The sequence below is a fragment of the Syngnathus typhle genome, linkage group LG1 (genome assembly GCF_033458585.1).
Source record: "Syngnathus typhle isolate RoL2023-S1 ecotype Sweden linkage group LG1, RoL_Styp_1.0, whole genome shotgun sequence".
NCBI classification, from domain to species: domain Eukaryota; kingdom Metazoa; phylum Chordata; class Actinopteri; order Syngnathiformes; family Syngnathidae; genus Syngnathus; species Syngnathus typhle.
In genome coordinates this window covers 16,489,105-16,502,778 of record NC_083738.1, presented here as the reverse complement: position 1 = coordinate 16,502,778, position 13,674 = coordinate 16,489,105, and the positions used below count along the sequence as shown (strand labels likewise).

Genomic DNA, 13,674 nt, shown 5'->3' with positions numbered 1-13,674 from the left:
GGCCTGTGATCCTCAACATCAATATAAGTTATTAGTTCCTGAGGACCACATCTTACGCAAGGTGGTCATGCCGCAAAGATTGAACTCAAATTAACTGTTCTTGAGAAACTCTGTGTATTGGAAAATGGCAAGTGTATCAAAATACTTTATTTGATATGGCTTCTGGGAGTCTATAAGTGGGATGTGTCATTGGGATTGTCAAATTCACTCTGGCCATATTATTGCTTTATTGATTGCTTGACCATTCCACATTGTTGGCTCTTTTTCACTTCAGCTGGCAACAGTTGCTTATCCTGTACTCATGTACCATATTTTCCGGACTATAAGGCGCACCTTCAATGAATGGCCCATTTTAAAACTTTGTTCTTCTACAAGGCGCACCGGACTAAAAGGCGCACCATTAATGGATCATGTCAGATTTTTAATTCAAATCAAATCATTCTCCATTTTATATGTTTTATTTCAACTTCACAGAACAAATAACTTTATAATCACAAAATAATAATCCATAGTCTTTTTGATTCATGATTCATAGACCTCAGCGGGCCGCTTATGATTGATTTCATGACACAATGCTTCGGGCCAGTTTAAATTTAGTAATTTGGTCCATACATAAGGCGCACCGGACTATAAGGCGCACTGTCAGCTTTTGAGAAAATTTTAGGTTTTTAGGTGCGCCTTATAGTCCGGAAAATACGGTAGGCACTTTTTTTTCATCAAACTTGAAACATAGTATGTAAAAACAAGCCATAATGTTCCTAGCCTTAGGACATTCCATTGTCAGACTAAATGTTGTGTCTATTCAGTCATACTAGGCTTGATATGTGCATTTTTATTGATCTATTCTTTAGTGCACCCCGTAGCAAATTAGCATGACCACAGTGTCAAAGGAGCCTGGTTGTTCATACCTCAGTGGCTCCGTTGCATGCAAATGAAGCTCGTGAACTAGTTGACAATCACCCATAATTGGCTTCACCTAATGCCGCTAACACACATCAACACATTACCATGAATTAGTCATGAGATCAGTTTACAATTGCAAGTCACTAAAATCTTTCAGACAGCGTTAAACTCATTTCCATTAGAAAAAAAAATGAATTCATTATTTTGCCTCCATTACCATACAAAATATCGCTTCAACATTTTGCACAACGGAAGTTTGGTCCTGGCGGGATGTAGAGAAGTGATGAGGATATTAGGAATAAACAATGGGCCGTTGGAGAGGCGCACACAAAAGACAAAAGGGATTGAGGGGCATGGTTGGACAGAGACAAAAGGGTTTGGAAGGGGATGAAATGCAGGTGTACACAAATAAACAAGGCATGAGATGAATGTTTATTCATATTAGGAGAGAATGGAAGCAAAGGATGAATGGAGGGCTACAAAAAGATGGGCAGACATGAACGTTTTTGGCATCTATGCTTGGAAGCCCAGTGACCAGTTTAGGTGTAATCACGTCTCACTGGCCTGGTATTGACTGAAGGGTGTGAGGAGGGAGTCGAAGAAACGGGGGGGACAGAAAGGTGATAATTGGCAATATGCTTAGCTGGCAAGAGGCCTGCAACCCACCAAGGTGGGACATACAAACAACACACACATGCGCACACACACACAAAAACACGGCGCCTGCTGTGTTACACGCCAGGATGAGCATTACCTTCTTGCAAGCTCCAGTTGCTACCTTTGCACACACTCCAACACACAGGTAGATTGACATTAGAGTAAAACCAATCCTGAGATTCCTCCTGTGGAATGCTAATACGGCTGCCCTTGCCAGTTGACCTCTCATAGGCCAAACGGGCTGTCCGTCAAACTAATGGGGCGGAACGCTGGCATATTGCTTTCCCACAATCCCTCAGCAGAGCCAGGACACTCATTTACCTCAGTCAGCCGGTTGCCAGGGCAACGTTTTAGATGGGTTTGGTGGTAAAACATGCACATGCATGCTGTGAATATGCACACACATGGCCCAACTTGTTAAACTCACATGAAAATACAAACATTACACACACAATGTTACACTAGCGATGTCACGAGCAAATTTATGTATGCAGGGGAGACATTGACAAGCACTGCCGCTACGCTTTTCTCATTTCTGCACTCCAAAACCAATCTTACGCTCTGCCTTCATTCACAATACATGCTCTGTGGTTCATTTTTCAGAAGCCCAAGCAGCCAAACCTAACACACACACACACGCATCGTCGAAAACATCAGGTTATACTGCAGCTGAGGCACAACCAGCACTAGGTATCTAATCTTTTGTCAACGTGTGTAAATTGAGTTAAGCTCTGCCAGTGAGGCCGGAAAACCAGATTTTCTCGAACCAAATTAAAATAATTTTTCAATAGACCTTTCAGACGCAAAGTAGGATCTCAGAAAAACACCTGCCGATCTAAGCGTGATGTGTGAACATCTCTCTGTTCAGCAGGTCATTTCTGATATACAGTACCGCACAAGAGGAGGATGAGCCAGCTGGTGGGCTGAACAGGTGATTTGCTGCAAGTCTGACTCCAGAGTAAAGATTGAAGATGGGGCTCTGGATTAGTTTTCTATCCCTCTAAAACTATCCCTGTATGCTTTATGAATGTTAAAGGAGTCAAGAGCAGATTACCAAGCCAGCGCCCGAGGCAACGTTCGAGAGCACTGGCATTCCGATGCTTTAAGATTTGTTAGAAAATAGTCTAACCCAAAACATTTACGAAAGCTTGTCTCCATTTGTGCCCGAATGATTACAAATGTGGGCAATTCATAAAGCCATGCAAAACATCTTTGCTGTCCAAATACAAAATCAGGTCATTTTTGGCTAATCCATTTTAGAGTTGCAGACTTGATGAAAGTAAAACCATGCAAAAACTGATTTAAATAAATACATGCCTCTGAGGAAAGAATCACTGCCGGTGGAAGTGTGACTTGGATTAAAACTTCTAAATAACCAAGTGAAAAGCCCTCCGTGGAGGAAGCTCAACTGAGTAATTTAGCAAACCCAACCCTCTCGGAGGTAGTAACAATTGGGTAATTTACCGCAAGTTTTACATAACAGACGTTTAAGAAAAAAAAGAACAGGAGACCTGGGTCTCAAGTGTGAAACTTGACGAAGCTGTATAGCCCTTACACGCAAACACAAGGCAGTCACTGATAAAGCCAAAGGCGCAATAGTTGCCATTCCGTGTCAGCATTTCTTATACAGAACAGCAACTCAGGGGCTTTTACAGCACTTTAAGGAGTGTAACTGCCTTACCCAAAGTCAACTGGGATAGATTGACCCTGAATAGGATAAGCAGTACCGAAAATGAACAGATGGATGATTGAGATCGGACTGCGAGCTCCCACAACTGGAGGATTAGACTCCGCAATCTCCCTGAGCTTGTAATCTTCAAGACATCCTGACAATTGTCCAAAGCACCCTGCTAGTCTTCTGCAGGGGTCACAACGCTCGTGGAGTCTACATGTGTTGTGTGAAACATGAAGCCTTGGAAATCATGTGGTGCAGTGGTATGGCACACCTCATCTATACCCGTAAACCATATGGTCCCCAAGCGTGGCAAGAACTATGTTCATATTCTAATCTAGGCCAAACATCGAGCAGCCTCCCAGATGGAAATGCAAGGCGGCTTTATTCATATAGCACATTTTATACACAAGGTGGTAACTTAATGTGCCTCTCATAATTAAAAGTTGAATTGAAAAGCATTTACAAACAAAAGAAAATAAATAAAGGTAGCATACAATGCAAGCACATGCGTTTGGAGAACAGGATTTGAAGAATGCTGTGAAAGACCTCCATAAAGTTTTTCAACTGGATTTAAAAGCAGTTAAACTTGGGGCTGACTTTGCTTCTATTGAGATCTTCTTCCATTTGCGTTCAGTATAAAGCCCGTATGCTCACGGTGTTTGTTTTTAACTTTAGGCTCGACTAATTGACCCGAGTCTGCAGACCTCAATAACATTGATGAACAATTTACAGACTAGTATCCAAATTTGAAAATCTGTTAATTGCTCGTATTTTCCAGCACAGGACAATTGAGAGTTTCCAGTTTTGTTTTCAGTTCAGTTTCAGTCTGTCACACTTTTTATAAGTCTTTTACTGAGGTCCCTGTAGCAGTAGTCTAGGCTTGTAGCAACATGCTATTTGCTGTCCATTGATTGCATTTTATAGATGTTTGTGTCTAAACTGCTGGGAAGCCCTGGGAGTATTGCGTGATCCACCTGGCCTATGAATCCCTAAAAGCCACAGAGGATCACCTTAGTTGTAAGTTACCACTCTGGTCACGTCAACACTGAACCAAAGCCAAAGCTGATTTTTCATTACAAAGCTTTCCGTTAACACAGATTGATTTTGAGATTGCAGGGATTGCGAAGCTCGTCAAGTACAATTAAAATACAAGCACAATTTCATCCACTATTGGAGTAACACACAGAACCTTTTCCGTTGCTATGGTATGCAGCAGGCGTGGGTTAAACATTTTGGAGCGTTTGCAGCTTGAATTGATTTAAAGTCCAATGCTCGCTCAGCTTCAAGACCAGTCCTTTATTCTTGCCAAGTGCTCAGAGTCAGAGCTCTCTCTTTTGTCTCGAAATTTTGCACCAATTAGTCATTCATTTCTTCTGTCTGCTGCTCGGAGCTTATGACTGAGCAGGTACGACACAATGCCAGAAACGGAACAACTTAACGACCATGGGCAAGTTGTGGGTTAGTATCTATATCCATGATGTCCCGAAAAATCCTGTAGTTTATCCATCCATTTTACGAACCCCTTATCCTCACGAGAGTCGCCTATCCCAGCAGTCATCAGGCAGGACGCGGGGGACACCCTCAACTAGTTGCCAGCCAATCGCAGGGTACATATAGACGAACAACCATTCACACTCAGAATCGCAACTACGGACAATTTGGAGTGGTCCATCGGTCTACCGTGCATGTTTTTGGAATGTGGGAGGAAACCGAAGCACCTGAAGGAAACTCACGCTAGCATGGGGAGAACATGCAAAGTCCACAAAGAAGGCCAGAGCTGGGATAATAAAAAGATTGCTTCCTGTGCTTTTGTAAAGTAAAATGGCCCATATCTATGCAATGGTGAGCATTTCACTGAAGGTGAAATGGCAAACCTCAAATCATTTCAATGCAGCACACATACTTGAGATAAATATCGACATGTGGTGAGCATAAAGGTGCACACAAACACTTAGTAAGTAGCCTACTGGGTGAGAATTCTTGCTCCAGAATCATTGATATATTCAATCTAAAATATAAATATATAAAAATGTATACGATCTGAAGAGAGCTGTGGTTTTATCGGATTCTATTTTTTAAGATAGTTACATTCTACTGAGCACCCTTTGCACACCGTCATCATCATTTATTTCTTATTCACTGCTTTATTTGTTGCTATGTGCTTTTTTTATTATTCTCTTCTTTGTTTGTTACTCATATCTAAAAAACTATTCATTCATTCATTAATCCTTCTTTGATTGTTACTCATGTGCAATGGTCTCTTTTGTGCTACTTCTGTAAGAGCTACTGAAACCAGAATTTCCTGAGGGAGCAATCCCAAGGGATAAATAAAGTTGAGTCTGAGTCTTATTGGATGATGAGATATTGTCAAATACTACATTATGGAACGGCACAACTTAATACAAATCAGAAAAGGGTAGACCAGTAAAAGTTGAAAGAAAATTAAAATGTTCCTTTTCTTAAGAAAGAAAAACAAAAACAGTATCTGTGATTTACACATTTCCACGGAGTAATGTTCCTCAATGCTCACAACCTTGAAATTTGATTGCAGGCAGAGCAAACATAAGGCTTCCTGTTGGCACAATAAAGTTTTTACTCGGGATGTAACTACTCCTTGTAGTGCTTTAAAGGTTTAGTAAAGTAATGCTGGGCCCATGTGGTATTACAAACTAAAAATGAATCATGGCTCGTCTCTGCTGCAGTAGCACTGGAGGGATCGGCGGCAGCTATTCAGCTCGGGCCTGTGACGTCCAGTCCTTACTTTCAAATTGGTGGCCTTCACATTACACTGTAATAATTACAGTAACTCCAAATGCGTACACAGAAAATATCTTAAATATGAACGTTGGTGACAATTAACTAAGGGAAATGAGATGGCTAAAGAATGTGATTCAACTGATTAGTCTTTTAAAAACAAACTCATGAAATAGGTCTGGTCAAAAATAATAGTACATTTCAAAAGATTGAAATTAGACCATAGGGATATGATCAACCAAGGTGTGCCATCTAATTAGCATCACAAGCGTCTTCAAAATTGTAATTAAAGTCAGTCGAACGATTTAAAGGGTGACAAGTAGCCACTGTGCTGTTTGAGGATATGCTGTGTACCACACTAAGCATGGGTCAAAGGAAGCAAAGGAGAGCAGCGTCTCAGGAGATTGGAACTAAAGTTATAGGTAAAGGTAAAGGCCACGAGACCATCTCCATTCAGCTTCATGGTACTGTGACTACAATTGCACATATTCAGAAATCGAAGATCCACGGGACTGTAGCCAACCTTCCTTTCAAACTGAGCCAATCATTTAACTAATAAAATAAAATCCAATGTTTGTCAAATTTGCTGGTCCGGTGAATCTCTCAAAATAATCCAAAAGAATTTATTGAGTTATGGAAAAGAGCTCTTAAACTGCTCGGCCCATTTGATTCTGATACTAACTTAGTTTCCATTAAATAAACAGCAGCATCTTTAAATGCATGCAAATTATATAAAATGCAAAGTCTTAAAAACGGACTCTGAGATGTTGTAATGGAGTTTCCTACTCAGTAGTAAATATAATGATCATTATGTGCTGAATAGAGGTCTAAACTTCCTGCTCACTCTGCAGCGTTGTGCTCATCCATTTTTATGTTCTGGGGTAAGGTTTATTAATGCGTGTGTCTTGTATTTTTGACATGTACCGAAGTCAAATGGCCACATGGGTTTCCCAAACAATGCATTTTTAGAGTATTCAAAACATTGAAGGAAAAAAAAACAACTTATGTCATGTCAAGTATCAATACACAACTTTGGGAACATGCATGCTGATTTAATAATATTATTCTAAAATCAAGTTTGTCGAATTAAAGTCCACCACGCCCCCGAGCGACACGGCTGAAGACATACGGGAGTATAGTTTTGAGCTCTTTTATATTATATCCTTCACCTCCCGCCTTTCTTTTTCATCAGAAAAATGGATTCTCTGTTGTCTTCCACAGTTGATCATTGTTTTTTGCCTCTTGGACGTGTTGCCACTGTTAAGTGAATTCCGTTGCTCTGTAATCGTGATGTGTGCAGTGACAATAAATCTGATTCTTTTCCATTCCATGAAACAGCAACATCCAAAAACCCCGTTCCATTGCTAGCATGCTATGAAGTCTCCGTGTGATGCTGTCATTGATTAAAATGGTCGGAAATTACTTCAGATTAATCTGCCCTCACGCCTAACCACCGACCAGCCAAAAAAACTTTATCTCTGGATAGCCCTTAAAAATAAGCCACTGCGGTGACATTATATTCCCAAAACCTTTTCCAGAAGTCTTACGGCTATGAGTGATGCATTACATAAAATGATAAGCTAATTATGCAGTGTAACAGGCAGGGATACATTTGTAAGCCTCACCTTAGTGGCTGACTCCTTCCTTCTGCACTGAAAAATTACAGCTATCGATTAAAAAAAAAAAAGAAAAAAATCAGCCTCACTCAAATTTATCCAACTTAACTTTTTTCATCCCTTATTGGCTAAAAAAACAACAACATTGCACATCAACAGCAGCACACGTTCCATCTTGAGGAAACTGCGACTGAGTGAGGGCAGAGGCAATGTTTTGGCACGCTTGTCAGACACTTCAGGTCTTCAAGAGAGAACGTAAATGGACTTGTTCTTTAGATATTTTCACCACTTTACATTGGTTACCGTTTTTTTCCGTGTATAGTGCGCAAAATTTAACTAATTTATTGTCCTAAAATCTGGGGTGCGCATTATACATGGGTACAAAAAAAATTGTAATTTTTTTTTTTAATTTTTGTTCCTTTCTTCTCTGCTGTTCACTTCAAACACGCTCCATGCGACCGCAATGCTCTCGTATCAGACAAGGCTTGCTCGATCACCTGCTCGTTTGCTGTCTCACAATGTACCCTACACAAATCCGAAACATTTGTTGCGGCTCCGAGTCACGACGAGGGGCAAGTTTTGGTTTCCAAGGGTGGTTTTATTCCTCTTCAACGTCTCTCCCATACAGAGCCGCCTCTTTCCCGTGCGCGGTGGTGCGTTTACGGGCAGTCGGAGAAATCAACGCCAACAAAAAAAATTACATCCAGCCTAGTTAAGACCATACCAAAGACTATAAAAATGGGACCCATTGCCTCCCTGCGTGTGTGACGATCATTGGGACTTAAAAAAAAAAAAAAAAAAAAAAAAAAAATTAATTTTTTTTTTTTAAAAATTCATAAAAATTGGGTGCGTATTATACATGGGTACAAGCTTTTTTCCAGCATCGGCATGCCATTTTTAGGGGTGCGTACTATACATGGGGGCGCACTATACACGGAAAAAAACGGTAGTAATAAAACTAGTTGCTGACCTCCGCACACATACGTAGGATTTGGCCGCATCGCCCAGTGTGCGGCAGGCCTAACCCTTTAATAAACATCTCACCCCCAGTCGACGTGTGGTCCTCTTGGTAGTTGAGCAAACAGCATTTATGAGAGCACTATATCAGAGACTCCCAGCATGCCCATGAAGCTGAAATCAGTACAACTCCCGACATTAAAGCTGTCTAATAGACCTTCAAAATAATAATACATCTCTCAAGATGTGTCTCTTTTGATTTCACCACACAGCGCATGGTTCACTCACATTGTACAGGTCTGTAAATTGTGAATTAATTTGTGCACACAGCGCTAACGGCCGCCAGGGCCCTTTCTTTGTGGAAAATGGAAAATGTCAAAGCCCACAGGCAGCCAGTTCATGACCAAGCGTGCGACACTTCCGTGTCATATCATTAATGTATTCGGCCCAGTGCGAATGCGCCCTTAATTTCCAATTTACCGTAGCGGAGACATGCACAATGTGTAAAGCAGTCATGTAGGGATGGGAATTGATGAAAATTTAGCCGTTCTGATTCCATTATTGATACTGCTCCAACTTCTTATCAATTCTCATTAGGTAAGCAAATCAGATAATACTTATTAATCATTTATATCATTGATATCACTTATATACAAGATATTATTAAAATCACTATATACAGTATATTATTACTGTACACTACTGTTCCAAAATGAAAGCTGATTTTCCCTGATTGGTTTTCCATTTATTTTTAAGATGTTCTATATTGGGCGGCTCGGTGGGGCACTGGGTAGCACGTCCGCCTCACAGTTAGGAGGGTGCGGGTTCGATTCCTCCTTGTGTGGAGTTTGCATGTTCTCCCCGGGCCCGCGTGGGTTTTCTCCGGGCACTCCGGTTTCCTCCCACATCCCAAAAACATGCTTGGTAGGCCGATTGAAGACTCCAAATTGTCCCTAGGTATGAGTGTTTGTCTCTGTGTGCCCTGCAATTGGCTGGCAACCGGTTCAGGGTGTCCCCCGCCTACTGCCCGATGACGGCTGGGATAGGCTCCAGCACGCCCGCGACCCCCGTGGGGACTAAGCGGTTCAGAAAATGGATGGATGGATGTTCTATATCGGGGAAGAAATCAAGGGCATAAAAGATCAAAATAAAGCAAAACACAAACAGCCAGTGGACATATCAAATATTTAAAATACATACGTATATGGTAATACTGCCACATTTGAAAGATACTGTTGTGTTCATTCATATATCATACAGCTTCAGAAAATTGGTGAGCTTTGACCGGTTGTGACCTGAGACCGGGCAACTGTGATGTCATTTTCAGTCGACAGCAAGTGACAAAATGGCTGCCCCCTGAGATGCAAGAAGAAACAGGTGGAGCTTGCCTGTTTGATTTTGTTATTTTGGAATCGTCAGGTCTGACAAGAGTTGTTTTGATTTTTACCTCACAACAGGAAAATCTGGAGTCTCTTTTTGTTTGTGTAAGCCCATATGAAGAAATACATTATCTTAGGTAAAGCTCTGGTTTGCACATCCACTGGACATCTGGGCTTTTCCTGAGCTTCAGAAAGCAATCAACTAGTGAAACACTGAAAAAGGGAGATAAGCCTGTGAATAAATGAGCGAGTGTGCCCGCTGGACATGGAAAAAAGGTTCATTTCCTGCTCTTGACTTTGCTTGCTCATGTGCAGACAGAGCTCAGCCCTCACATCTGCCGCAGTGTCAAAATGCTGCCGGCAGGTTTGGGTTGTTGTGTATGGCTGTTGATCAGCATGCCTTGAGACTGCATAGAGCACCTGAAGGACCTTTGCTGTCTCAACCCTGACAAAAATCGCATCCGACTGAAGTATGACGCGAACGAGTCAGTGATGATGCCCACCAACTGATTATTCGGTGATTTGTATTGGTTCCCCCCACCCGAGTCTGCTTGTGCATCCATCTGTCCCCTGTTGCTGCGTGGCAAAGGCGATTGGATCTTGATTTCGTTGTTGTAATCCCACACTCTCCCATCCTTCATTTTTCTCCCATTCATCCTCTCTGCCCAATTAACACCTACCACAGGCTCTATCGGCCTTCACAAACCCCCGAGGACATGGAGGTGGAATAAAAGTGACAGCGGGAAATAAATACGCCAAGAAAGCAACGAGAGGAATCAAATTTTGGCTGAGTGATGCATTGACATACGGTGGAGTGAAACAGGAGTCTCCTCCGGCCAAATTAAAACAGATGCAACGGTTAAATGTAAAAGCACCCGAAGAGCGTGAGAGTAACTAAACCAGCGTGACGATTCTAAACAAGTTTAGTGAATTCACACGTTGCAAATGAAGTGTGCCTGCGTGTGTGTGAGTGTGTGTGTGCTTGTGTCTGTGTGTGCTTGTGTATGTGTTGGCCTCAAGAAACCATCTGTCTCGTAGACCCATCAGGGACTTTCAGGACGACATCAAACGAAGCCACTGAAGTGCATCGATGTGCATGTACGTGAGAACCACCAAAGAGACTGCTGTTCATTTTTATGGCTTGAGGCCTGGCTGATATATATATATAAATCAGTGAGTTCTTTGTGTGTGTGTGTGTGTGTGTGTGTGTGTGTGTGTGTGTGTGTGTGTGTGCATTGTGAGTGTGTGTGTGTATGTACTTCAGGAGAACACGTCAGACTTGTAGGAACATGTAAATGAAGAACCCTGCACAGAAAGCCCACACAAAACTGATTTGATTTGGGTGGGAATGCTTTAATTGCATTATCAATACCATTGTCAGTCAAGTTGCATAACTTTTCCCCCATGTATTGCCCCCATCTTGTGTTGTAGTGTGTTAATGTTAAACAAACAAAACAATAAAAACAACAACAATTCCTAAACAACTGTTTGACCTTTTTTCTATATGGCCATACCGGAGGAGATTTTCGTTGTAATTTTAGTTCATTTTATTTGCTTTTATACACGTTTCAGTTTTCATTTTATGATGCACAGTTTTCATTCAATTTCAAAGACACATGCAGGTTTGTTGCTGCCCAATTTTAAGTGACATCATAAAGAGTGCTATTCAATTCGCGGGCCGTGGGGCACATGCGGCCCATGACCGACTCCAGAGTGGTCCAGCTTGTAGGCCAGTCTGCCTGAAATGAATTGCAGTCAAGAGATGCAGAGGGTATCTCGGTTGGCCAGATTTTAAAAATTCCCAGAGCGTTTGATAGCATGAATGAAACAGTGGTGTTGCTGGTGGTGTTGTTTTGAAGTGTGTTAGCGGTGCTGAAATGGCAAGATACTGGGAAAAATATGTCCGTTTACTGGGCACTAATGCGTATGCGCCGGCTACAAATTTGCCCCAACTGAATTTGTAAATGAATAGGCCTGCCGTGAAGTCAAGTATAAAGGCAGGTTTTTGTAAGTCCCATAGAACAGCTATTGCGCATGTTGCCGCATGAGAAGAAGAGATTTATTATACAAGTATTGATTAACCACAGACGCCCGACATTACGCACACGTCGCATAGCACTGAGTCGACAATACACTGAAAAATGGCTGTTTATACCCACAACACTCCACATCCATTAATGACTATTGACTCCACCCAGCCCCGAGCAGAAAGATGGACAGCAAAGAGCAGAATGTCACCAAACACATCCTCAGAGACTAAACCGCACTGTATCAACAAATGAAACGAACATTTTTGAATGATTTGGTGCCCACAATGGACTGCTTTCACCACAAAGCCAATCAGACGTAGAACAAACACTTGAGACGATTTATGATTTAAACCAACAGTTTAGACGAGTTATGACTTACCTCCACCTCCTCCGAGCAGAGTCTGGTTGGCTGAAACAAAGGAAAGGAGAACCAATTATCATTAATCGTCCTACAAGTACATTCATCAAAATAATAGCAAACAATCATAAATCAAAGCATCTTTGGAATTAATCACAGACAAAAAAACTCTCAGGAGTCTGAATGGAAATTGTGTGTTTGGTCAAATACCAAAAAAACACATAAAAATACATTTTTATTTCTGAATTGGGGCACCGGTGAAAGTTTATGGTCATATTAAAATCACTAAAGCAGTATTTCCCAACAATTGAGGCAAGACATTCATTTTGCATTGGAAAACGCTCATTGCACAGCACTCCACAAAAAGTGAATAAATGCTCAACTGATTCACAAATGAACTTATTCAGGGTGAAATACATTTGTCAGCTTGTCTGTGAAATTCATGTTTGTAAACAACTGTAATAACAACGCCTGCACGCTAGCTATAATGTGGTGCAGTAGGTAACAGGAATTGTGTGCCTCAATAGAGAGAAAAGATGACGCAAATCCTGGAGTGAATGGTCAAACAAAAAAAAGCCACGCTTGGGCTATGTGACGAGCCCGTCTCGCTCATGACGTGTTTCCAAGGTGTCTATATGGAAATGAATCATTCAGCCAGTATTGTATTGTTTTTGCGAGTTTGAAGGGTCACAAAGGGAAAAAGATCTAAAAAAATCTCTGTTTGACTTCCTTATTTCTCCAGTTTTTTTTAAGACAGATGTTTTTGCTGAAACCAGCCCATGTCCTGCTGTTGATTACTAAAAAACAGAAAAAGCCAGGGTCAACGGGAATTTTTCAGAGTCCAGCCTTTCTTCTGTAAGTTTGGTGCTTAGTATATTGTCCAAGTACACAAATCTCTGCGGGTCTTGAAAGAACAGTCAAAATGCTTGCCAATGTACAATAGGGAACTCAGCTTTGAAAACGGCTGGCAGTGATGGCGTTACTTCCATCATTTAAAGTGGAATTGGAGTACATATAGTAGAAATACATTTGAGAGACTGTATATAAAATATTTTTCTATTCATATTTTCTATTTTGTATTTAATTTTCTAAAGAAATGATTCTGTTCCTATTTTGTTGTTACCGTCGAGTGTACATAAATGTCCAGTGAAAAACATTTAGATTATTAGTAAGTGCTGATTCCAAATTTGATGATTCTCAGAAGAGCTACGCAGTAAAAATTGATGCTGGCTTTGAATGAGGAAAATCCGCTAAGATCTTTTCATCATTACCGCCTCTTCCGGTGGCACTTCACACATCTCCAGATTGTCTTTTGTCTCGCATGTTGCACATTGCTGTGAACTGT

The 13,674-nt window shown here is 41.2% G+C and overlaps 1 protein-coding gene across 3 annotated transcripts in view; it reads right to left on the bottom strand.

The window, feature by feature from the left end:
* Positions 1-13,674, bottom strand: part of macrod1 (mono-ADP ribosylhydrolase 1) — a 111,607-nt gene that overhangs the window by 34,442 nt on the left and 63,491 nt on the right. For all 3 annotated transcript variants that reach the window (XM_061282601.1, XM_061282615.1, XM_061282609.1), the window contains exon 4: positions 12,351-12,380. In XM_061282601.1, coding sequence (XP_061138585.1) covers positions 12,351-12,380 — 30 coding nt within the window. The remainder of the gene's footprint in view (positions 1-12,350; positions 12,381-13,674) is intronic.